This window comes from Monodelphis domestica, chromosome 5 (genome assembly GCF_027887165.1).
Source record: "Monodelphis domestica isolate mMonDom1 chromosome 5, mMonDom1.pri, whole genome shotgun sequence".
NCBI lineage: Eukaryota > Metazoa > Chordata > Mammalia > Didelphimorphia > Didelphidae > Monodelphis > Monodelphis domestica.
This window is the reverse complement of record NC_077231.1, coordinates 87,120,526-87,147,433: the sequence shown is the minus strand read 5'-3', so window position 1 is coordinate 87,147,433 and position 26,908 is coordinate 87,120,526. Positions and strand designations below refer to the sequence as shown.

The following is a 26,908-nucleotide window of genomic DNA, read 5'->3' as shown; positions in this document are numbered from 1 at the left end:
CCATGACACTGCTGGGTTGGTACTCCAACGAGATAGTAAAGAAAAAGACCTCTACAAGAATATTCCTAGCTACATTCTTTGTGGTGGCAAAAAATTGTAAAATGAGGTAATGCTCTTCAATTGGGGAATGACTGAACAAATTCTGGTATACTTTGGTGATGGAATAACATAGTGCTCAAAGTTATAACAAACTGGAGGAATTCCAAGTGAACTGGAATGACCTCTAGGAACTGATGCAAAGTGAAAGTAGCAGAACCAGGAGAACATTGTACACAGAGACTGACACAGTGTGGTACAATACAATTGAGGGTAATGGATTTATCCATTAGTGGCAATGCAGCCCGAGCCCCTGAGATATTTTAATTCCATCCATCCCATCGATAACTGGCTTAATGTCCCCAGAACCATCTTTAAGGCTGTCGTGTTTCCAGGTTGAGAGAACTTAAGCGAGTCCATCATTTTCTTCGGAGGGAAGGTCAACATTATCATTTTTATCCTCTACTTGAGTTTCTTGGGATGGCATCATCAAATCCATATGCCTTTTGCAGGTCCGTGGTACAAAAATATGACAACCTTTATGGACCAGTAATTTGCACTTGATACACTTGTAGCCTTGCCTTCCGAGACACCATATCCTTTCACTGCACTGGGCACAGTAGGCTCTTCTGTTAAAACGTTTGGATTGAAACAGATGCCCATTCATTCGGTAGACTTTCCTCCATCTTCTGGACCCATGGTGGTAGACTGATTCTAGAAAGGATATAAAGACAGAAAGGAGGATCAGTGGAATAGAGTAGGGGAAAATGACCTCAGCAAAACAATCTATGATAAGCCCAAAGATCCCAGTTTTGGGGACCAAAACACACTATTTGATAAAAACTACTGGGCAAATTGGAAGACAGTATGGGAGAGATTAGGTTTGGATCAACATCTCACACCCTACACCAAGATAAACTCAGAATGGGTGAATGACCTGAATGTAAAGAAGGAAACTATAAGCAAATTAGGTGAAGACAGAGTAGTATACTTCTCAGAACTTTGGGAAAGGAAAGACTTTTAAAACCAAGCAAGAGCTAGAAAAAATCACAAAATGTAAAATTAATCATTTTGATTACATCAAATTAAAGTTTTTATGCAAACAAAGCTAATGCAACCAAAATTAGAAGGGAAGCAACAAACTGGGAAACAATCTTCATTACAAAAACCTCTGACAAAGGTCTAATTACACAAAGTTATTTTTTATTATTTTTTAACATCATTTTATTTGGTTATTTCCAAACATTATTCATTGGAAACAAAGAACATTTTCTTTTCTTCCCTCCCCATCCCTCCCACCACCACTCCCATAGCCGACGCGTGATTCCACTGGGTATCACATGTGTTCTTGATTCGAACCCATTTCCATGTTGTTGGTATTTACATTAGAGTGTTCATTTAGAGTCTCTCATCAGTCATATCCCCTCCACCACTATAGTCAAGCAGTTGCTTTTCATCGGTGTTTTTACTCCCACAGTTTATCCTCTGCTTGTGGGTAGTGTTTTTTAGATCCCTGCAGATTGTTCAGGGACATTGCATTGACACTAATGGAGAAGTCCATTACCTTCGATGGTACCACAGTGTATCAGTCTCTGTGTACAATGTTTTCCTGGTTCTGCTCCTTTTGCTCTGCATCACTTTCTGGAGGTTGTTCCAGTCCCCATGGAATTCCTCCACTTTATTATTCCTTTTAGCACAATAGCATTCCATCACGAACATATACCACAAATTGTTCAGCCATTCCCCAATTGAAGGGCATCGCCTCATTTTCCAATTTTGGCCACCACAAAGAGCGCTGCTATGAATATTCTTGTACAAGCCTTTTTCCTTATTATCTCTTTGGGGTACAAACCCAGCAGTGCCATAGATGGATCCAAGGGCAGACAGACTTTTATCGCCCTTTGGGCATAGTTCCAAATTGCCCTCCAGAATGGTTGGATCAATTCACAACTCCACCAGCAATGAATTAATGCCCCTACTTTGCCACATACCCTCCAGCATTCATTACTTTCCATAGCTGTTATGTTAGTCAATCTGCTAGGTGTGTGATGATACCTCAGAGTTGTTTTGATTTGCATCTCTCTGATCATAAGAGATGTAGAACACTTTTTCATGTGTTTATTAATACTTTTGATTTCTTTGGCTGAGAACTGCCTGTTCATGTCCCTTGCCCATTTATCAGTTGGAGAATGGCTTGATTTTTTGTACAATTGATTTAGCTCTTTGTAAATTTGAGTAATTAAACCTTTGTCAGAGGTTTTTATGAAGATTGTTTCCCAATTTGTTGCTTCCCTTCTGATTTTAGTTACACTGGTTTTGTTTGTACAAAACCTTTTTAATTTGATGTAGTCAAAATTATTTATTTTATATTTTGTGATTCTTTCTAAGTCTTGCTTGGTTTTAAAGTCTTTCCCTTCCCAAAGGTCTGACATGTATACTATTCTGTGTTCACCTAATTTACTTATAGTTTCCTTCTTAATGTTCAAGTCATTCACCCATTTTGAATATGAGGTGTTGATCCAAACCTAATCTCTCCCACACTCTCCCAATTTTCCCAGCACTTTTTATCAAATAGTGGATTTTTGTCCCAAAAGCTGGGGTCTTTGGGTTTGTTATAAACTGTCTTGATGAGATCATTTACGCCAAGTCTATTCCACTGATCTCCTTTCGGTCTCTTAGTCAGTACCAAATTGTTTTTATAACCACTGCTTTATAGTATAGTTTGAGATCTGGGACTGCAAGTTCTCCTTCCTTTGCATTTTCTTTTCATGATTTCCCTGCATCTTTTGTTCTTCCAAATGAAATTAGTTGTTGTTTTTTCTAATTCAGTAAAGAAGTTTTTTGGTAGTTCAATGGGTATGGCACTAAATAAGTGCCATAAGTGCCAAATTAATTTGGGTAGGATTGTCATTTTTATTATGTTAGTTCATCCCACCCATGAGCAATCAATGTTTTTCCAATTGTTTAGATCTAGTTTTAACTTTGTGGAAAGTGTTTTGTAGTTGTGTTCATATACTTCCTGTGTTTGTCTAATTACACAAATTTATAAAGAGCTAAACCAATCATACAAAAAAGCAAGCCATTCTCCAATTGATAAATGGGCAAGGGATATGAATAGGCAATTTTCAGTTAAGGAAATCAAAACTATTAATAAGCATATGAAAAAGTGCTTTAAATCTCTAATAATCAGAGAAATGCAAATCAAAACAACTCTAAGATATCACCTCACGCCTAGCAGATTGGTTAACATGACAGCTGGAAGAGGTGTTGGCAAAGACTGGACATTAATGCATTGCTGGTGAAGTTGTGAATTGATCCAACCATTCTGGAGGGAAATTTGGAACTATGCCCACAAAGGGCACTTTCTGTCCTTTGATCCAGCCATAGCACTGCTGGCTTTGTACCCCAAAGAGATAATAAGGAAAAATACATATACAAAAATATTCATAGCTGGGCTCGTTGTGGTGGCAAAAAATTGGAAAATGAGATGATGCCCTTCAATTAGGGAATGACTGAACAAATTATGGCATATGTTGGTGATGGAATACTATTGTGCTCAAAGGAATAACAATAAAATTGAAGAATTCCATGGGGACTGGAACAACCTCCAGGAATTGAAGCAGAATGAGAGGAGCCGAAACAGGAAAGTATTATACACAGAGCCTGACACTGTGGTACAATCAAACGTAATGGACTACTCCATTAGTGTCAATGCAATGACCCTGAGCAACTCTGAGGAACCTACAAGGAAAACCAATATCCAGATTCAGAGGAAACACTGTGGGAGTAAAAACACGAAAGAAAAAGAACTGCTTTAAATATATGGGTCGAAGGGATATGGTTGGGGATGTAGAATCTAAATGAACATCCTAATGCAAACAAGAACATGGAAATAGGTTCTGATCAAGGACACAAGTAATACCGAATGAAATTGCAATTTGACTGCTGGAAAAGGGTGGTTGGAGGGGAGGGAGGGAAATAAAGTGAGTATTGGAACAACAAAAAAATTAAATTAAATTAAAAAAAAAAAGAAAACCATTGGCCAATATTACTGAATGAAGATCATAGAGGACAGGCACAAGTCTCCCTGAAATCCTTGGAGATGCCTTCTTTGTACCAGGGTTACAAAGACCACAAGGTTTGACTAAATATTGAATGAGAAGGGGATAGGGGTAACCTGCTTTCCACGTCCTATTGGATTAATTTTTACCCTTTTGAACAATTTATATATGTTTTGAGTAGCAAAATAACCCCCATAGATATATGAGTAAAGAAGGGCTCTACATTGGCCATTTGTAACAGTACACTTCATTCTGAACCCCCCAAACCCATTTCCCCTCTTCCCTATTCCCCTCCTTCCAAAAAAAGGTCAAAATATAGAGAAATCAATAAATTGAAAACTCACCTTTTGTGTAGGGGGGTGGCATCATCTGAGGGTTATACCCTATAGTTGGGAAGGGGAGAAGAAAAAGAGGAGGAAGAAATTCAGAGGGAAGGAGAGAAGGAGAGATTCGGGGGAGGGAAGGGAAGAAGGGAGGGAAAGAAGGCAGGGAAACAGAGATGAAAGGAGGGGAGATGAGAGGAGAAGGGAACAAAATGGAAGAGAATTGGACAGAAGGGAAGTGAAGACAAGAGGAGAGGGGAAATAGAAAAAAGAGAAGAATAAAAAAGGGAGAAAAGATGAAGGAGAAATGAAATGAGAAGGAAAAGTAATGGTTGAGGGAAGAGGAGAGAGAGGAGCAGGGAGGGTGGGAGAGAGAGAGTAAACATTAATATTTCAGTAGGGTATCTGGGCAAACGTTGAAGGAAGCAATGGAGAGATGTTCTGGGGCCCACAAGGTTGGTAAAATGGCACTTTATCATTCAAGGCACTTCCTCAATCAAGAGGAAGGGAGATTGATGGCATATATCTTTGTTTAAGGAGCCTAAGAAAAATCCAGCCACTTATGATCTTTAGAAGTAAACCCCCATATCTCTATATTTTGTCACCACTTTGAGGGCCAGCATCCCAGGAGGGATAGAAAAAAAAACCCATGAAAATAAGGGTGGTCTAAAAAGGTAAGAAGAATTTGGGGTAGGTGGGTTGTTTTCTGGAAATGGAATCACCTAGAGAAATAAAAATGTATGTCCCAATTTGGGCTACTCACCATCCACATAGAGGCTTTTCTTATCTAGAATATAATGTCCAAGCCTTGTTATTCCATTAGTCTCTTGACTCAGCTCTTGGTAAATCTTCTTCTTGTCCAAGACGGGGACAGAGAAAACTTCCTTATAAAAACATATAACCTCCACTCCTGTTGCTGCCCCATTTTTCATAGACCTAGAAATTGATGATTTACACAAGAGATATCAAACATGGCCCTTCCTGAAAATCACTTGAACAAGACTATAGTGTAGTACTGTTCCTCTATAATTTTAAAGTGTTCATGATGAAATATATAAATATGCATAATTTTCTGAGTCAACATGCAGGGGACAGGGATGTTGTTTCCTTTTGAGTTTGACACCTTTGGTTTAATTAATGAAATTTAATTATTCAGAAAACACTCTTGAAAGAAGTGACCCACTTTGAACAATGGTTTGGAGAGAATTATAGTTTGAGAGTTGAAAAGGACATTGGAAGGCATCAAAACCAACCTTATCATTTTAAAGATGAAGGAATTGAGGCTAAGACAAATGATGTGACTTGTTGAGGGTCACGCAGCTGCTAAGAGTCTCAGAGAGAATTTGAACTAAGGTGTTCCTGATTTCAAGCTCAGCACTCTGATCTGCTGCAATGAAATTGGCAGTGCTGTGTAAATTCACTCACATCTATGTTTACAAGTGTGTATGGGATCAGATTATTTTCAGTAGTTTCTTTAGAGTAGTACAAAGACCACTGGATTTCAAATCAAATGGCCTGTGTTCAAATTCTGGATCTGACAGTATCTTTGATCTTGGAAAAGTCACTGGAATGTCCTTGGCTCTTCATTTTTTCATCTGTAAATGAAGAGTGGTCCATATGGCCTCTACTATCTCTTTAAGCTTCCATTCTATAATCCTATGATTCTAGAGACAGTGAATGTTGATATGTTCTAATCAATTATTTTCTAAGCACTCTGTTGCCTCCTATGTTATTTCTTTCACATGGAGTTATAAAGTTCAAGTGATTAAACTTACAACCTTGTCTTTGGAAGACTTGTGGAAAAAGAAGTTTTTCTCCACCAAGGAAAAGGTAGAAGGTGCCCACAATATTTCTAATGGCTTGTTGGTTGGGGGGAGTGGGGGTGGTTGTGGTGGTGAATCCATTACAGCTTGTGAAAGAAGGAATTGCTATTGGGAAGCAGCAGCAGCCTGTGTGTGATCTTTGTCAAATGGGAATGTTATGGTCCCTACTATTTGAGCTCATGGCTTTCAAGATTCTCACCTCAGCAAGATCACATTGCATCCACAATACTGAAAGCCAAGGCTGCTTCTTTCAAACAATACCTTGAACTGGAAACAAAAAGAGAGAAGGGAACTTCTGAGTACCTGGCTAGAGGAAGTCTGTATATCCAGGGATGAGGAAGGAAGCATGGATGCAAGGAGGAAGAGGGGTGTGGAGGGGAAGAGTCTCACCATGCGCTGCAGGAAACATTCAGGAAGACGGAATGTGCTGGAATCCCTTTGAGCCATCTTGGTTGTATAAAACATGTTGGTGATGGTGAAGTTAAGGGTGAAGCTCTTCCAGTTGTATCTCCCTGCTGCTGTACAGAAGGGAAAGATACCCAATTGTCTGAGCCTTACAAATGTTATTCAAATGAGAGAAAATGCTTTGTAAACCTTAAAGATCTCTCTAAATGCTAGTTACTGTGGTGACCATTATCATGATCATGACCATTATTCTAGGTGGCACTATTCTAGTCCTTCCTCAGAGGAAAACTGAGGATACCTCTACTATACTTTTTTCTGGCAGTATTAAAAATTGTGGACTTGGGAGTCAGAAGACCTGGATTCAAATCATGGTTCTGCCATATCCTATGTTTTTGCCTTCGTTTCCTCACACATAAAATGAGGAGGTTAATCCAGTTTCAAGAGTAAGAACTCATTACTTAACAAAAATTGCTGGTAATACTGAAAATTAGTCCAGGAGAACTAGGGATAGACCGATATTCTTGCTTGACATAACAAAGTAAACTCAAATGGGTATATGAGCAAGCTACCTAAAAGGTGATGTAAAAAAATGAGTTATCTGGAAAATTGTATCTTTCATTTTAATGGACAGAGGGACAGTTCATGTGCACATGAGGGATAGATAGGACAGCAAGATAAGATGGAGAGTGTTGCTAACTTAAAATTGGGTTTTCCTCCAGAACAAGACCAATGTAGGTAAAATGAGAAGGGAATTGGCTAACTGGAGAGAAAAAATCTTTGCTTCATATTCTTCTGATAAGGGTCTCATTTCCAATTTCCAATAATTCAAATGTATAAGAATAGAAGCCAAGGGCAGAGTCTCACCAAGTTGGTGTAGAAGATACACATCCCCCATCTGATCTCTATCAAATTACCACCCCAAAACCTGATACAATGTCCTAAAATGAATTCTGGAGGAGTATATCACAAAAAAAGACAAGCAAATCATTTTCCAGCACAAAACGACTTTGAAGACCTGCAGGACAGATGATGTGTACAGAGGTGGAGGTGGAAGTAAAGCAGTGTACCAGGGCAGACCCCATCAAGCCAAAAGGACTTGTCCACAACTGAAGCAACAGGAAAGGCTTCTGGAGCATTCATCCCCAGTCAATAAGGGGTTGAGGGATCAGAGAGTGGCTGAGAGGAGATTACAGGAATCCCTTTGCTGACAGTGAAGGCAATTCTCCTGCTGCATTGCTCATATTCAGAATGAGACCCTAATCTGTGGGGGAGATATCAAGGTGGAGGAGTGCGAGCAGACAGGAGTACTTGTAGCCACGGGGGTGTGGGGATGGCAGCAGACTCTCCCTGGTCACATTTCAAAGTGGGGGGAAATGGCTGGGGTTACTCAGAAACCAGAATTTAGATCAGAAGGCTATTAAAAACACCTTTGTTTGCATGATACCACATTTGAAGAACTGAAAGAAGATAGATCCCCAGAGAGTATACTGTAGCTGCACAAAGAATCTGAAACTGAGAACAGCGCTCCATTCACCACAGGTACAGATTCCAAGTTTAACTGTCTCTTTTTATTTTTTATATTTAATTTAATTAGTTAATTTAGAATATTTTTCCCTGGTTACATGAATCACGTTCTTTCCCTCACCTCCCTCACTCCTCCCCCTCCACCCCACTCCACCCCCCAGAGCCAGTGTGAAATTCCACTGGGTTTTACAGGTGTCCTTGATCAAAATCTATTTCCATATTATTGATGTTTATAATACTAGGGTGATAATTTAGAGTCTACATCCCCAATCATATTCCCATTGACCCATATGGTCAAATAATTGTTTTGCTTCTGTGTTTCTGCTCCCAGAGTTTTTCCTCTGAACGTGGATAGTGTTTTTTCTCATAAATCCCTCCGAATTGTTCTAGATCATTTCATTGCGACTAATAGAGAGGTCCATTATATTTGATTTTACCACAGTGTATCAGTCTCCTGGTTCTGTACAATGTTCTCCTGGTTCTGTTCCCATCCCTCTACATCAATCCTGGAGGCTGTACCAGTTCACATGGAATTCCTCCAGTTCACTATACCTTTGAGCACAATAGCTCATCTTCTTTGCCTTGTTTTCCAGCTGATTAATTTTGGCTTTCAAGACACTGTTTTCTGTTTCCAGATGACTTATCTTGCTATTAAAATTGTCATCAGCCTCTCTTAATTGTGTTTTGAATTGCATTTTGAGTTCTTCCAAAGCCTGTATCCAATTCGCTGGGATTTCTGATTTATCGATTGTTGATCCCTCCCCCTCTGCTCCATTCGCTGTGTAGAAGCTGTCTACTGTAATTTCTTTCTTCTTTTTCTGTTCTTTGCTCATATTCACCACTTCTTTGCTCCCTATATTTGTCTGTGATCTTGATCCTCTCATTTTGGGGGGATTTCGGGGCTTCTGTCAGTCTCCCCTTTTGGAGCTGTGACAGAAGATCTCTTGGTGCAGTCTGTTGGGGAGGGTTGTTGGGGGTTTGAGCTTCCCTGTCCTCTGGAGTCTTTTGATTGCATTAAAGTCCAGCAGTCAATGAGGAAGGGGTGTGGACCCTGGACTTCCCTGAGTTCTGAAGACTTTTGATGAGATTAAGTTCAGATTGGTTGGGCTGGGTGTGCTCTGAGGCCATCACCTCTTGTAAGGCTGGAGCAAATATGGAGGATCTACACAGCTCTGGCCAGTCAGCCAGCTTTATGTTCCCTCTCTAGTTCCTTCTCTGATGTCTGTTCATATATTAACAAATTAAGAAGGGCAGAGGGTCAATGAATTGGGAATGCAAATTAAAAATCTAGAAAGCAAACAAATTAAAACTCCTCAGATGAAGACTAAATTAGAGATCCAAAAAATCAAAGCAGAAATTAATAAAATCGAAAGTCAAAGAACTATTGATTTAATAAATAAGACTAGAAACTGGTACTTTGAAAAAAAACAAATAAAATATACAAAATACTAGACAGTCTAATTAAAAAAAGGAAAGAAAAAAATCTAATTGACAGTATCCAAGATGAATAGGGAGACCACCTCAAATGAAGAGGGAGGTAGGGAAATAATGTGATTATTGTAAACAAGTACTAATGTTCTAAATTGACTAAATAAACTAATTCAAATGGGGGTAAAATCACAATAGACAAAGTGGTAAGAGATGCATAAACATTCAAAGGAGAGAGGAACTCTTTTGAAAAGCAGAATTGGCCATATGGAACAAGATATACAAAAATGCACAGAAGAAGAACTTCTAGAATGGCAAAATTGGAGCTATATTAAAAAGTGGTATGAGAACTCACTGATGAAAAGAACACTTAATCTTGTATTTTCAAAATATATTTATATATTAATTTTTAAATGTTAATGTTAACATGCCTTTTATTTATTTTTTCAATTTGAATTAGTATATTTAGTCAATTTACAACATTATTCCTTGGTTACAATAATCACATTGTTTCCCTCCCTCCACTCCACCTACCCTTCCCACAGCCAACCCGCAATTTCATGAGGTATTACTTGTGTCGTTGATCAGGACCTATTTCCATGTTGTTGTTTACACTAGGATATTCATTTAGAGTCTGCATCCCCAACCATATCCCTTCGACCCAGGCATTCAAGCAGTTCTTTTTCTTTGGTGTTTTTTCTCCCAAAGTGTTTCCTCTGGATGTGAATTCCAGTTTTTCTCGTAGATTCCTCCAGGTTGTTCGGGGTCATTGCATTGCCACTAATGGAGAAGTCCATTACATTTGATTGTACCACAGTGTATCAGGCTCTGTGTATAGTGTTCTCCTGGTTCTGCTCCTCTCCCTCTGCATCATTTCTTGGAGGTTGTTCCAGTCGCCATGGAATTCTTCAACTTTATTGTTATTCCTTTGAGCACAATAGTATTCCATCACCAACATATACCACAATTTGTTCAGCCATTCCCCAATTGAAGGGCATCCCCTCATATTCCAATTTTTTGCCACCACAAAGAGCCCAGCTATGAATATTTTTGTACATGTCCTTTTCTATATTATCTCTCAGGGGTACAAATCCAGCAGTGCTATGGCTGGATCAAAGGGCAGACAGTCTTTTAGCACCCTTTGGGGGCATAGTTCCAAATTGCCTTGAAGAATGGATGGATTAATTCACAACTCCACCTGCAATGAATTAATGTCCAGACTTTGCCACACCGCCTCTAGCATTCATTACTTTCCTTTGCTATCATGTTAGCCAATCTGCTAGGTGTGAGGTGATAACCTCAGAGTTGTTTTGATTTGTATTTCTCTGATTATAAGAGGTTTAGAACAATTTTTCATGTGCTTATTTACTAGTTTTGATTTCTTTAACTGAAAATTGCCTATTCATGTCCCTTGCACATTTATCAATTAGAGAATGGCTTGGTTTTTTGGTACAATTGGCTGTAGTTCTTTATAAATTTGGATGATTTGACCTTTGTCAGAGGTTTTTGTAATGAAGATTGTTTCCCAGTTTGTTGCTTCCCGTCTAATTTTGGATCCATTAGGTTTGTTTGTACAAAAGCTTTTGAATTTGATGTAATCAAAATGATTGATTTTACATTTGGTGATTGTTTTAGCTCTTCCTTGGTTTTAAAAGTCTTTCCTTTCCCAAAGATCTGACAAGTATACCATTTTGTATTCACATAATTTGCTTATACTTTCCTTCTTTCTATTCAGGTCATTCACCCATTCTGAGTGTAGGCTGTCACACTACAGGAAATTACCAAAGAAATTCCTGAGATATCGTCAGACACAAAAATAGAATTGAAATTCAAAGAATTCACAGATCACCTCTAGAAAGAAATGCTCAAATGACAATTTTCAAGAATGTAATAGATTCAAGAGCCATCAAGATAAAAAGAAAATACTGTAATACTGTAAGCAGCCATAAAAACCAATTCAAATACCATGAAACTGAAAATCAGGATCACACAGGATCTAGCAGCTTCTACACTGAAGGATTGAGTGTTATGGAATAGGATATTCAGGAAGGCAAAAGATCTGGGTTTGTAAGCCAGAGTCACCTATCCAGCAAAACTGAGTACATTTTTTCAGGGGAGAAATGGAAATTCAATAATATAGAAGATTTCCAAGTATTCCTGAGGAATAAATCAGACCAAAATAAAACATTTTATGTCCAAACATGATACAGAAGAGAAGCCCAAAATGGTAAATCAAAAAGAGAAAATTGAATGGACTCATTAAAGAGTTAAAATGTTTATATATCGAAATGGAAAGAGGATATTTGTAATTGTCAAAAATTATTCTTTGGAGCAGAGAATATGGAAGAAATTTTGTTAGAAAGAGGATTAGGGAGTGTCCAGGGGTCCTTTGGGTTCCGCGGCCAGGGCCATGAGCAGGCCTGCTACAGTGCTCTGGGGGAAGCCATGCCGGTGGGTGGGGGAGCTTCAAGGCCATCGCCACCGCCGCTGCTGTTACTGATGCTCCCTCTGCCCTGCTTGTTTTCCTGGTGCTTGGCTCTGCTCTTGGCATCAGCTGGACCCATCCTCTGCAAGGCCAGGTGGTAAGGAGCTGTGGCTGCTGAGGAGGCAAAGTCTCCATGCTGGTAGAGACAGTTCAGGTTGTGCCTCCATTGGGATTGCTCCCTCAAGAGGACTGAGTGGGCCTGAGCTAGTGGTCTGAGCAGCATTGCTGCTTTACCTAGGGCTTTTGGACTACCCAGACCCAGCTTTGGTCAGCCATCTCTCTCAGTACCCCTACTGGAGATATTTCACTAGAACTACCTGAAGAATCCCTAAATCTTTTTCTAGTATTGTTTCTAGATGCAATAGATTCAGAGGGTAAAGGAAATCACATCAATGAAATATCACCCGCTATCCCTGAAGGTTTATGGGCCACCAATTCTATAGATGTTGGGTAATTGAAATCAGCAGTCCCTGTTAAGATAAAGAACTAAAGAAGGTTCACCACAAGAAATCCCACAATACCCACTAAGCAAAGAAGCAATTGATGAGATAACCCCATAATAGAGTCCCTATTACAGCGAGGAATACTAGTACCCTGTATCTCCAAATAAAACACCCTCATATTCACTGTGAAAAAGCCCAAGTTAGATGCAAAGAGCAATGTGGTCTATATAATTGTTCAAGATCTGAGAGCAGTCAATGACCATATGATAAAAAACCACTGTGTTGTACCAAGTCCTGCAATGATAATTTATGCAATTCCCACTCATGCAAAATGTTTCACAGTAGTTGATTTATTTACTGCTTTTGTCTCCATCCCAATACACGAGGAATCCCAAAAGATTTTTGCATTCATATGAAAAGGAATCCAGCTGACCTCTTTCTGCCTGTCCCAAGGGTTCTGTGAAAGTTCGTGATTATTTTCCCAAATTTTGATGAAAGACCTTACAAACATCCACTATAAGGAAAGTAGATTGATATATTTTGTGCATGATCAGCCATTGCAGAAAAAAAGTGCAGGTCAGGACTCCTCACTGAGTCATGAACTGAGGAGAGGCTTACAATTCTAAAAGACTGTGCCAATTAATTCTGGGGTAACCCTCTTATCTCTCAATAGGGGAAACCTTCCCCTAACTTACTTACACTACCACATCACCCAGGATCACCATTTCCCAGAGATATTCCTCAGCTATCATAGACCAGGAAAAGAGAGTGAGAGAGTACAACATGAGCCATTCCACCTTGACTACTACCTTTCCTCACTCATCTATCTATCTATCTATCTTTAACAGCTCTCTAGAGATCAATAATTACTAGGCAGACAATAACCATGACAAGACCAAACAAGAAACAGAGAGTATTATAAGATATAACATGAATAATTTTGAATTGAATTTAAAGGGGAGCATGCTTTGATCTGCATTTGATCAACTGTGAAAGTTGTAGCTACTCTCAGAAAGACAGCAATCTGGAACAGTTCTGAAGGACTTTTGACCAAGAATGTTTTACGCTTCTAGAGAAAGAAATGTGGGAGTCAGCTGCAGTTCAAAGCATACTCCCTTTCACATCATTTTATGTACAGTTTATGTGGCTCTGGTTTGATATGAGTGTTCTCTTATAAAAATGACCAATATGGAATTATGTTTTACATGATAATATATGTATAATCCATTTCAAATTACTTACCATCTCTCCAAGAGGGGGACCGAAGGAAAGGGGGAACAATATTTGGACCTAATAATTTCAGAAAACATATATTGAAAATTATTACTAGATTTAATTAGCCAAATATCATATCTTTAAATAAAATTATTTTAATTAAAGTCAAATTTTAAAAGATAAAGAGCATCAGAGATTATTAAGCAACATGCTAATCAGATATGGCTTGATTTCTCAACAGCAATGCTGAATGACATACAGCTTCTCTAATAGCATAGGTGATTTTCTATTGGAAATAGATGTCTGAACAAGGATTATTAACAAAAGCAATAAACAAATTGAGAGGAATATCAGTCACAACTTAATAAGAGGATGCTTTAGGGATTTTATGGTACATGGGACACACTTCCCTTCCTTGAAGTTTCTTATCCAGAAAATGGCTTGATGGTCTGCCTCCAATCCTCACCTAAGATCACCTAGGGCAGTGGTTCTCCACCTTTCTAATGCCATGACCCCGCAATACAGTTCCTCATGTTGCAGTGACCCCAAACCAAAAAATTATTTTGGTGGCTACTTCAAAACTGTAATTTTGCTACAGTTATGATTAGGAATGCAAATACCTGATATGCATTATGTATTCTCATTGCTACATATTGAGAGGTTGAGAACCACTGATCTAGAGACACTTGTCTCCTCATCTTCATCTCCCATTGTGAACCTTAAAATTTCTCAGACTCTACTTCATGAGGTTGGGTTAAGACCATTCCCCATTTGGACCATTCACCATTTGGGCAGTGAAGGTACTTAAAACAGGAATGTGAGAACTCCACTTCACCATACTTAAGCATGCCTTAGGGGAAGATGAAGTTGTAAAGTCTTTGCTGAAACATTGAAAGATACTTTTGATACAAGATACTTTTACATACAAAGTATGTCAACCCATAGTTATAGTAAGACAAAAAGTTCTTAAGCCATGCCTATTTTTAGAACTAATACAAAGGGGTGCTAAGTACCTATAAAGGTCAGGCAGCTTGTGAATTTTACAAGGAGCAAAGAGATGAAAACTTACTCAGAGATTCTACTCTAATCAGGTGTGAACTAAGAATGGTCTGTCCTTTGAAAAATGTCTACTGTGATTGGTAGATGTGAGAACTTAGGGGAGGAGACATAGTAGAAAATTCCCTTTAAATAGGAGCTCAGATTCATTCAGATGACATTCAGATTCAGGATTGAGCTGGTGGAATCAGCTGAGATGAAGCTGGCCGGGTGTCACTAGAATCCTTGCTTGGACAGATCTTGTGATGAGTGATTAAGGACTGACTGATCTTTCTCTTAAGGCTTAGGCCTAGGTTGGCCAGGGCTGCCCTGGGCCAGCCTATCCTTTTCTCATTATTCCCCTTTTCTCTCTCTCGTTCTTAATTCCTCATTGTATTAATTAAAATCTCTATAAAACCCAATTTACTTGGGTATATTCTAATAATTGGGAATTTTTCCCTGGCGACCACCTTATATTTGATTGAAAACAAGACACTGTCTTAAAAACATATTTTCTGCGGTCACAACTTACTCATCCACTCTTTTATCTACTACAATTTAAGTCTTCCACTATTTTAATCACTACAGTTTAAGACAAACAACTATTTTAACTATTACATCATCACACCTAGAACTCCAAATTTGACCTTGTCCACCAGGCTGAAGGGCTGCCAGGAGCCATGTGGAGACAATGACATCAGAGAGGTCCAGTTTTTCAGTTCTGACCTCTGACCAATCTAGGATCTCCTGGCTACAGAAGTTCTTGGAAACACTCAGAGGCCATAGTAGAGTAGGACCAGGACACAGGAATCACAGAGCTAATGTGTAGGAATCAATCCATAAACTAGTGACCAAGAGGCATCCCTGGTTCAAGAACTTCTCAGAAAGGAAAAAACCTAGAGGCAAATTCTTGGGATTCAGTATTAAATGGGTGTGCCAAGTGCAATCAATCACCAAAGGTCCAAGTGAACTATTAAGCTAAGATGAGGGAGAAGGTCATGAAATCATACCTTAAAGGGAAGGTCCCAGAACCATTCTTTTCCTCTTTGGCAAGTCAAGGCTGATAGAAATAAAGTGATTTGCCCATATCTGCAGGATCCACCTTCCCCAAGTTCACTGCTAAAGAGCACAGCCTTTGGATCTGTCTCCATTCCTGACTCTTGACACCAGGAACTCTGTGGCTCAGACCATATAAGTAATTAGTTGGCACAGTGGAGATAGTGCTGAGCCTGGAGTCAGGAAGACCTGAGTTCAAATGTGACCTAAGAACTCATTAGCTGTATGACCCTGGGAAAGTCAAGCAGTCATTGCTTGCATCTTTTTCTCATCTGAAAAATGGGGCTAACTATAAAGCCCAACACTTAGGGTTGTTCTGTGGATCAAATGAGATACTATTTCTATAAAAAATGCTTAGTCAAAGTGCCTGGCACATAGTAGGTGTTACGTAATTGCTTATTCCATTCTCCTTCACTTTTCCATAGGCAAGTTCAGTTTGTAGGTGTATAAGATACATTTTTAAGACAAATTTTTTTAATAAACTGAATCTCACAAATCTACTCATTAGATCAAAGCAATCAATTAGTTTCCATTAATTAAGTATTTATCATGTGCCCAGCTCTATCCTAAATACTGAAGATGTAAATAAGAATGTAAAAACACATTCTCTGCTATGAACTTGGGAGAGTTCATAGAAGGAATCTTTCCCAAAGTGGAAGCCATTCAATGTGAGGTGTTAGGGCTGACTTCTCCTCTTGACCTTGAAATACAGCATAATAGAGTCCTAGGTTCAAATCTCACGTCTGCTGCTTTCTACTTTTGTGTCATAGGGCATGTCATTTAACTTCTCTCCACCCCAATTTTCCAATATGTAAAAAGATGGGATCCAGCTAGATGACCTTTAAGGGTCCTTTCCAGTCATATCCGGTCACCCTGAGCTAATTACTTTACTTCTCTAAACCTCAGTATCCACATCAGTAAAATGAGAGGCTATCCATAATACCTGATGGTTTAAAGTTTCCTTCCAACTTTATACCTATGGTTGCTTATATAAAAGACCTTAGCAGTGGGAATCTCACTCCTACCTCTAAAACTTCTCTTCTCCAGGCTATACATAGAAAGGAATCAGAGGTTCAGAAGAGTTCTTGAGGATTGATCTCTAAAATAATTTCATGTTTCCTCTGTAAGATTGGGAAACAAGGCCCTAAAAAGGATAAACCTCCAACACAGAGACAGAGAGGAGGTACCTACTTACCTGTGGGAATAATAGTAGACACAGGGGTGAGGGAGCTTCTTATTGGTGCTACTGTGCTTCCTGGTGCATCATGGCCTTGGGCATGTGTGTCTGGCACCACACCAGCATCACCTCCTACAGGATGAGAGGAGGGGAGAAACCAGAGCTCAGTCAAGTCTTTATTGGTGGACTCCCAAAGGAAAGTACATTGTTGCTACTAACTGCTGAGACCAAAAATACATGGCTTCTCTGACTTTTCCCCACAGGATAAATAATCAAATTTTCCCCTTCAAAGCATGGACTCACTGATGGACAATCCCCATATATGTTAAATCATGAGGTTCCACTAAATCAAGTGGAATCAGAATCCCATCAATAAGAAGAGGAGAATCACTTTAGCACAGGGACTGTGAAACTATCCTTGCATGGAGTTGAGGAAGCCTGGAGAGATGACACTAATTCAACAGATATGGAACCAAGAAAATGTCCCTACAGTGGCTCAATGGAAGGCTAAAGAGAGGAAAGACCTGGGAAGAAGACCCTTACCCTTAGAAAGGCACAAACTAACCCTCCCTGGACAGACACTCTCCATTCCCTCCAAGACCACACCCCAATTCCCTCCCTGGGAAGTTTATTTAAAATATGCTTACTTGGGAAGAGGCTGGAAGTGGAAGGCACCTGATCAGAAACAGAGGCTGTCCCTGCCTGGACACTGCTGCCCTCTGTGGTTGTGTCAGGAGGACTGGGAGATGCTGTTGTGCAAACTTCCTGTGTGCTGGCTGGAGGCAGGGTGATAGCTGGAGTTGGTGTTGCCTGTGGGTTTCTCTCAGTTTCTGGAGTCAGGCCGGCTGGCCCTGGGTCCTCCAACGAAGTAGCAGGCTCAAGGGAAGCTGTTCTTCTGCTTAGGCTGATGTTTAAGGGAGCACTGGAGCCGGGGCTAGCTGTGATTTCTACTGGAGTCATGGAGAGTGAGGTCCTTGCAATGGCAATGATGACTCCAGAGGATATCTCAGATGGAACTGAGGTTTCGGTGGGAGAGGACACAGTTCTCCTGTGCATCCCAGGGATGAGGTCACCTGCTCCAGTGGGCACAGTGAGAAGTGGGTCTTGAGTGGCTGTGGCTCTTGGAGTTGTCTCCATGACACGTATGTCCGTTTCAGTGTAAGCAATGGAATCTCTCCCGATAAAGTCAGTCATAGGGATACTGGGGGAGTTCGTTGGTTCTCTTCCCTGGTCAGATCCACTCACATTCTTCAGTGTCCCTGAAGTCTCAGTAGAGAATCCTGTGACCAAAGCAGTTAGTTGAAGTATGCCTAAGGGTTGATGGGGGAAGTTTGGATTCATTTGGACAGAGATCCCCAGAGCCTGTGAGGATTTTGAACTTCCTGAGAAGAGCAACCAATCCCCAACCCCTCACATTAGCACCTTCTCCCTGACAAGCACTTTCAAAACAAAAAGACTGTGACAGGAATTAGGATCTCCTTGTGCTCTAGGGTGCATGGCCACCATGAGAAAGTATTAAATAAGCTGAGACTGATATATAGATGGATCTGTCCTGTCTTCTTGCCCTCAGATGAGACAAGGCACGTGGCTCAGACAAACTGCCTGAAAGATATCTGCTCAGGTTAAATGGAAAATGAAGCAGTAATCATTTGTTAAGAATCAGGTACCCCATTCAGGGTTTTAGGTGCTGGGCATAGAAAAGCCTGTCCTCCAGTAGCTGACTTTTATCCTAGTAAATTATATGTATACACACAAACTAACACAAGAAATGGACAAAATCCTCCATGAGCTCTTCATCCAAAGGCTGGCATCACAGTATACATCTGGGCAGACAGTAATGGGACAGAGGAAGTTGCCAGGTCTTACAACCTAATCACAAACTCCCCCATCAGTGAGCCTCCTGTTCTCAGACTATGAAGATGAGTCCATATCATATCTCAAACCTGGAAAACAAGGGCCCAGAGCAAGGATGAATACCAATATAATAGAAAAAGAAATCTTTTCTTACCCATGGCACATACAGTAGATTCACTGGTCACTGATGTCATGTCTCCTGGTGCTCCATGTTCTGGGATATGGGTGAAGGGCCCTACACCAATGTCACTCTCTAGAAGAATAAGTGAGAACATAAATCTCAGCCACAGGACTCGGGGTAGAAAGGACAATATGTTGTTCCCTTATATTTTGAAGGAACCTCCAAAATATGTGCTCTTTTTTCTTCATCATTCATCGAGCAGATAATCTCTCTAGTACTCCTATATTCTCATTTTTTCAAACTCTTCTAATCTAATGACAGCTTTATTACTTCCCCATCTGGAAAAAAACCCTTCATTTTATCCACCTGTCTCTCTTCTCTTTTCTGACTGAAATCCTTCAGGATGCTCATAAAAGGTGCTTCTACTTTCCTTCTTTCTATTCTCTTTTTAACTCTACAGTCTGGTTTAGAAGCTGCTTTTTGAAGAAGAAACATAAGATTAATAACAGAGACAAACATAATGCCGAAACTAGATACAAGAAAATTACTTACTGTTCACACTGCAAGTTAAAGTCCTCACAGCAAGCTCCTGATTTGAGTGAAATACAAAATGCTATAACAACTGGAGCAAAGCCAAAGTATTCAGATGTGGTTAGAAGAGAATTATGAAGCCAGGCACATAGGGTGACACTTGGAGGTAGAAAAAGTAGTAATAATGAGGCTACAGATAAAAATAATAGAAAAAGCTTGGGAAATAGTGAAATTGGTATAAGAAAATGCTCTATGAATGATAGCCATTTCAATAAAGCAAGAGAAAGGCCGAGCCAGATTAAAGAAAATGAGGCAGAGATTAATGAAATAACATCTCCAATTGCAAATGAGATGAGAGACTTTGATAAGACCTATAGTAACCACACAGGAAAAGTCTGTAAAGGAAATCAGATCGTTCCTTAAGAAATTTTTCCAGGGTAGAATAGATAATAGTATTGAATTATGCAAAAGAAAAAGAAAGAGTCACAAGAACTCAAGAAAAAGTTAGTGACTAATACCAAAAATCATAGTTTCAATTCCCTAACGTTTACTGTTGCTAAATATGACAAGGCTCTAGAAACATTCACAGATGAAGTCCCATTTAACTTAGTTAATTCTCCCAAGAGCTTTATGGCAGATATACCCTCAGAAATGACATCTAATTGGAATCGAGAAGCTAGTACCTTTCATCCAGTACTGAGTGATTTAGTTAAGTAAAAACTAACTGATAATGAAGCTGAAATTACTTTTGAAAATAATTATCATATTCAAAGTAGTGGAGGTGACTTTTCAGTTAAATTTGAAAAGCAGGATGGAATGGAATTCTTCTCAATTGGAATAACCACCAAGAATTCAAAAGGCAGGCTTGAAGTCAGCATTCTAAGTGGCAAAGGGATATCCAGCCAAAGCTACTGTGATGGTTTAGCTTCATGTACCATTGAAGACTTCATTGGGAATGGATCAAATCAAAAAGAATTAACTGAGTTACATATGCAGCTGGCAGAGGGTAGCAAAGACACGAGTACTAATTCGGTGGCAATAAACTCTTTACCTACAAACAGGCCAGAAACATAGGTATGGATTAAGGTGGGGAAGAAAAACCTTAAGGCTCTCTTGGATACTGGTGCTTCAAAGTCTGTCCTAAATACAAGTCCAGGGGATACCTACATAGGGGGTATGGCTTCTGTAGCTGGAGCAATGGGACAAAGACAATAGGTCCCTGAGCTCAAAAGCACTATGGTTAAACTAGGTCCTCTCACCATAGATCATAACTTCTTGTTGATTCCATCATGCCTAGCCAATCTTTAGGACAAGATGTTTTGTGCAAGATGCAGGCAACATTACAATGTGAAAAATATGGGGTAATTTCTTTGCATCTACCCAAGAATTCACTGAAGCACTATCCATTGTTACTTAGAGCAACTTGAGGAAGAACCTGAAAAAATTCAAGTTGTGACTTCTAAATATGACATACCCACAGATATGCCACAGGGGGTGCTTGCAAAACACCAAAATGATGTGGGTCGGATTAAATCGATTACTCCTGTTAGGATTGAGGTCAGGGAAGGGATACCACCTAAGATACCACAATACAAGTTGAGTAGAGAAGCAAGAGAAGGGATAATACCCATTATAAATAGCTTGCTTGAGCAAGGTATATTGAGACCTATGGTATCTGAATACAATAACCCAATATTAGCCATTAAAAAGAATAAGCTGAATGAAGATGGCACTCCTGCATGGAGATTTGTGATGATTTGAGGGCTGTGAATAATTTCATTAGGAAGAGATATACTGTAACACCATCTCCAAATGATATTATAACTCAGATACCTGCAGAAGCTAGGAGGTGTACAGTGTTGGACCTGAGCAATGCTTACTTCACTATACCGTTGCACCCTGATTCTCAAAATATTTTTGCTTTCCAATGGCAACAAACCCAGCTGTGCTATACTAGATTAGTGCAAGATTGTTGGGAGTCGGCTTCAATATTTTCTCAACTGTTGCAAAGAGATCAAACATAGCAAATTGATACACTGTGTGGATGATTTGTTGCTAGCATCTCCTGACCCTAAAACTTGTTTAGAACATTGAAAGAAATTGTTAATAGAACTTTATCAGAGGGGACATAAAGTTTCTAAAAAGAAGATTCAAAGGGTCCTACCAATAGTTGAATATTAGGATTTGTCCTGGAGGGGGGCACCAGGAAAATTTCAAATAAAAAGGTAGCAGATATACAGATATACAGCTAGGCATCCCTCGAACTAAGAAAGAACTGAGAGCTTTTCTGGGGGTTGCTGGTTTCTGGAGGCAGTACATAGTGGGTTATTCTCATATATCCAAGTACTTGACTGATTTGACAAAGAAAGACTTCAAAGAACCATTGCAAATGAATAAGGAACATTTGCATGCTTTGTCACAGTTGAAGGGAGATATTCTATCAGCTCCAGCTTTGGGAATACCTAAATATAAGAAAGAATTCCACTTGGAAGTCCATGAAGCAAAAGGCAATGCTTCTGCAATGTTAGCACAGTATTTTCAGTTGAATCTAAGGGCTATTGTATTTTACAGTTCTATCCTTGACACGGTTGTACAGGGCATAGTACATTGCCTCAGGAGTGTAGTAGCTACAACTCTAATGGTCAAGAAGTCCTATGACATAGTACTGGGATGTAAATTGCAGGTGTATTCTGCACACGAAATTGAAAATCTGTTACGGTCACAGAGTACATATTCATTCACCGATGCAAGAATATCCCAGTATGAAGTCATTTTGTTAGGCAATGATAACATCACAATTCATAGATGTGCACTGGTGAACCCAGCAACTCTGGTCCCTGATTTGCCAATGGGTGGAGAAGTATTGCATGATTGTGATCAGATAGTAGAACTCATGCATAGGCCAAATGAACGCCTGAAAGATACACCTCTTATAAATTCAGAAATGGAGTTATACACAGATGGGTCCTCCTATGTTCGTGATGGGAGAGACATTCTCAGGGTCAGCGGTTGTTGACATTGACAAAATGCTTTGGCATGTATCGTTGCCAAGTCATGTGAGCACCCAGGGAGCCACGCTTAAGGCTATGCTCATGGCCCTGGAATTAGCTAGGGGGAAAAAAGCTAATATATTTCTGGATTCACACTACGCTTTCTCCACTGTGCTTTGGTCATCATACATATGGAAAAACAAAGGTTATAAAACTTCAGCTGGGAAACCAATTGCATATGGCAATCTTATAGATAGTATTATTAATGTTGTAGACTTTCCTAAGGAGGTGGCCATAATTCATTGTAAGGTACACACTCATGGATAGGACAGGATATCCCTAACAATGAAAGAGCAGACATAACATCAAAGTGTGCTGTTAGGTTCGGTTCCCACCATGTGCTGCATTTCTCTCTGATCAAAAGGAATAATCTCACTAAAGCCTATGACAGAGAAGAGATACATTCATGGAAAGAGCAGCTACTGAACTGATCAAAGGCATCTGTATTGCTCATGGGGGTAATCCTATTCTCCCTAAAAAGTTGTATCAACATCTATGCACCGTAATTCATGCAAAGGGACATTACGGAGTACAAGGGATTTTGGATAGCATAAAGAGATATTGGACAGCACCAGGAATGACTACAAATGCCATTAGAACTAGTCAAGGCACGTGAAACATGCAGGAGATAAAATCAAGGACATTTCAAGAGTGTTGCATTGGGAGGCAGACCACTCAGTTATATGCCTTTCCACTGTATTCAAATTGATGATATCAACATGCCTAAGGAAAGGGGATGCAAATATGCATTGGTTAATTTGGATAGACTGACTAGATGGGTTGTAACATGTCCGTATAAGAAAAGTGACACTGCTACAGTAGTGAAATTTCTATTGAAGGAGATTATACCTAGACATGACATTCCCAATACCATTGACTCGGACAAGGGGACCCACTTCACTTCCCGGGTTCTACAAGAAATCTACAAGAACTTGGGGATTAAGTGCAATTACCATTCAGTTTATCGGCCCCAAAGTTCCAGGCTGGTCGAACAGACGATCAAAGAGTTAAAAACACCAATAGGTAAACTCTGTTCAGAAACACATTCAAAATGGGCAGATGTTTTGTCCCTTGCTTTCTTCAACATTAGAACCAGGCCTAGGACTGACCTGCACCTATCACCTTTTGAAATTCTGTATGGTCAGCCCTCTTTGGCATCGTAGGACAGTAAAGCCACCTTACTTGTATCCATGTTAAGAGGTGAATGTGTTCTTCATGAATACTTAAAACAGATACAACATAGGATTGAAGAACTAAGGAAACTGGGTTTGCTTGTGCAAAGAACACCACTAGATTTTTCATTGCCCAAGATAAAACCAGGTGATAAAGTTTATGTCAAGAACTTTAATAGAGAATCTCCTACAGAACCAAGATGGATTGGACCTACTACGGTCATAATGACAACCCCAATAGCTATAAAAGTTGATCAAAGAGATCCATGGTTCCATGCTTCACATGTGAAATTGCATCACACCCATAATATTGAGTAGCCCTAGGAAAATAATTGATAAGCAAATGCAGTCCCTACCAGAAACACAGGAAAGCACATGAATACTTGCCACCAGAATAGAGTAGAGAGACCCCTGCACAAGTTAAAATAATGAAAGGATAGAACCCTGAAAATATACAGACAGTAACACAGTAATATGAAAGTAAAACCTTGCATGAGAAAGATTAGCAGCCACAAAGCCTCAATATAAGATATAAAAGTCTCTGCCTGACATAGTAACAAAACGAAAAAAACTATCTCCAAATTCTACATATAGTAACCATCCAAGAACTACATACAGTAACCATATGATAAACCTCCTTGAAAGAAAAAAAAATTGATGTCATTATTCTTACCAAAGACTTGAAAACCTATGCATAACGCTTACCCCCTTGCATGAGGAAAAACACAAGTTGACCTAACTTGTAAACACGAAGATGTACAAATGCAAAAAGCTTACCCCCATTCATGAAGAAAATCATGTTATCTTACTTGCACACACAAAAAATTGATACATTCTGTTACTCAAAAATTTCATCTCACTTCCATGCGAAAGTAACTTTTCACATTTACTTGCACACATATGTAAAAAACTAACTTGCACACATGTGCGTGGTTTGTTTGTGTGTTCCCAGGTTCCTGATTATTGCAGTGGATCCTGACTTGAAGAACACAAGTCTTCAATCAAGTGATGGTAGACAGAAGAGTGATATGTTGAGCAGAAAGGATGGAAGAGTTTCGACAGGCAACATGAATGGACATGGAAGGACTTTGGAACTTTGAAATTTTGGCCATGAATAAGTGTAAGACTGTGTCATACATGTAAACAGCACATATATGCATGCACATCCTACATAGCAAAATAAGATATTCATGGAATGGGTAATTACATGACATGCATGATAACAAAGACACACTGATGAGAAATTTCTGTGGGAAATTCAAACAGAAAATAATATCCTTTTCTGCATGAGTTTGCACAGAAATTTAGAATGATGTATATATTTAAATCTGTACTAAACTTACTAATTGACTAACGAGCTAACTTTTTAGAGTAAGTTTATTAATAGTCTAACTACTAACATTAGTAATAGCCTATTGAATTTGTTTAAGGCTTAAGAAAGTAGAGACATAGAAGTTCTGAAGCATGGAAGTTATATTGTATTATGATTGTAGGTTAGCATTTATTAGTGATAGGAAATTTTACTTAGTGAATTTATAGACATTAGGAATTAGAATATTTGCATATTCTTAATGATAGGGTAATTGTTGAGATGATTTGGAAATTGTTATTTGCTTTGTTATGTGAAACTATGTTCATGTAACCATTTTCCTATAACCCATTCTTAGCTTAGCATTTCGATAGAACAGCTAAGATGTGTTTAGCATTTTGTAAAGGGGGGGGTAGAGTATATTTCAGATAGCAAAGAGATAAGATAGATAGAATTATTAAGGTAAGTATCATTGAAAAATGAAAGTTACATTTTTTGCTAATAAAAGGGGGGATTTGCGGTAGAGACATGGAGAGAGAGAGAGAGGACTTGTAAGCCAAGATGCAAGAAACAAGCTGGGGACCTAACCTGCCTGTCAATCAAGAGGAAGGTTCCAAATGGAATGTTCCCAGGAGTGGCAGTTGGGGGTTTCTGGCCACAGAGAGGAGAAGGAGAAACTTGGCTTTAACTTTGGCTCTCTGACTCAGGCAGTTAAGCTGGCCAGGAGAAACTATGACAGAGAAAGGAGAAGAAGGAGAAATTGGCTTTTGGAGTTGGTTGTCTCTTTGAGAGTTGAGCTGGCCAGGAGAAACTGGGAGACTTTGGACTTTGTTTTCTGTCTGGGGTTAATTAAGCTGAGAGACCTTGCTGACTTTGTGAAGTAAAAGAAGATTTTAAACAGCTGTTGTCCTTCATCTCTCTGTCTTAGAGTCACCGTTTGTGAATGGACTACTCTCTCAAACCCTCAAATTCTCCCTCATTATAGATGAGGGAAATCCTCATCCCTCTTACCTCAGTTTCCTATCCTGTTATCCCAATAAACCCCTTGACTTGAAAAAGGAAAAGAAAAGAGTATCTTTATACTTTACTCAAGGGAGGAGGGAAGAAGCCAAAAGCTTCAAGAAGAACTGGGAGGTGAGGGAGGCAGAAAGGAAAGTGTTGGAGAAGGGAGGGAGTGAAGGGGAGGAGGAAGTTAGAAACAGATACTGATCCATCAGCCATCAGTAGGGATCAGTAGGCAAACCTCAGAGCATTCCCCAGGGTAGTTCCCCTGTGTGGTAGCATCCCTCTCCTAGCATCCCTCAGCATTTCTCATTACTACCTCCATTACTCCCAAACAGTTTTCAAGTTTCCCTCTAGCAACTCTCTCTAGTCATAAGCCAGCCAGAGTAGTCATTGCAAAAGAAATAATTTCCTCAGTTTATATTTCTCTATTTCAGCATGTGTATCAGTCTATGATATTGGAATGATTTCCAAAAAAGAATGAAGGGATGATAAAGAGGGAAGCACTGGACGAAGAGGGATGGAAGAGTTAGAATGGGGGAATTTTTCACATAAGGAACAAAGAAAATATTTCTACATTGGAGGGGACAATTATAAATTTTATGTGTCATATATAATATTTAACAAACATTAAGAATGTATATGTTTTATAAATTAACAAAATTATTTTTAAAAGAGTCATTCCACAGTTGAGAAATGATCAAAGAAAAAGAATAGGCTATTATATGTATACACCCAAGCAAACAAAAGAAATAGCAAAATCCCCCATGAGATCTTCATCCAAAGGCTACTATCACAGCAAATTTTAGGGCAGAAAGCAATAGGACAGAGGAAATTGTCAAATCTTACAACCTAATG

At 39.3% G+C, this 26,908-nt stretch overlaps 1 protein-coding gene and 1 long non-coding RNA gene across 5 annotated transcripts in view; one reads left to right on the top strand and one right to left on the bottom strand.

Annotated features, from left to right (window-relative positions):
* Nucleotides 1-293: 293 nt before the first annotated feature.
* Nucleotides 294-26,908, bottom strand: part of LOC130453591 (mucin-16-like) — a 51,439-nt gene continuing 24,824 nt past the window's right edge. For 2 of the 3 annotated variants that reach the window (XM_056798724.1, XM_056798723.1), the window contains 9 exons: nt 19,020-19,118; nt 17,659-18,291; nt 17,030-17,143; nt 13,771-13,818; nt 6,634-6,758; nt 6,443-6,510; nt 5,184-5,356; nt 4,442-4,480; nt 294-750 (listed from right to left, as the gene is read on the bottom strand). In XM_056798724.1, the coding sequence (XP_056654702.1) occupies nt 443-750; nt 4,442-4,480; nt 5,184-5,356; nt 6,443-6,510; nt 6,634-6,758; nt 13,771-13,818; nt 17,030-17,143; nt 17,659-18,291; nt 19,020-19,118 (1,607 nt within the window). In that variant the 3' untranslated portion in view covers nt 294-442. Of the gene's footprint in view, nt 751-4,441; nt 4,481-5,183; nt 5,357-6,442; nt 6,511-6,633; nt 6,759-13,770; nt 13,819-17,029; nt 17,144-17,658; nt 18,292-19,019; nt 19,119-26,908 lie in introns of those variants that run through there. The other variant, XM_056798725.1, reaches the window with a different exon arrangement.
* Nucleotides 6,093-11,892, top strand: LOC130454522 (uncharacterized). Of its 2 annotated transcripts, none has more exons than XR_008912133.1 (3): nt 6,093-6,250; nt 8,104-8,187; nt 11,336-11,892. It is a non-coding gene; the product is annotated as an uncharacterized LOC130454522 (long non-coding RNA). The 2 variants fall into 2 exon arrangements; XR_008912134.1 differs by having other exon boundaries at nt 6,093-6,257.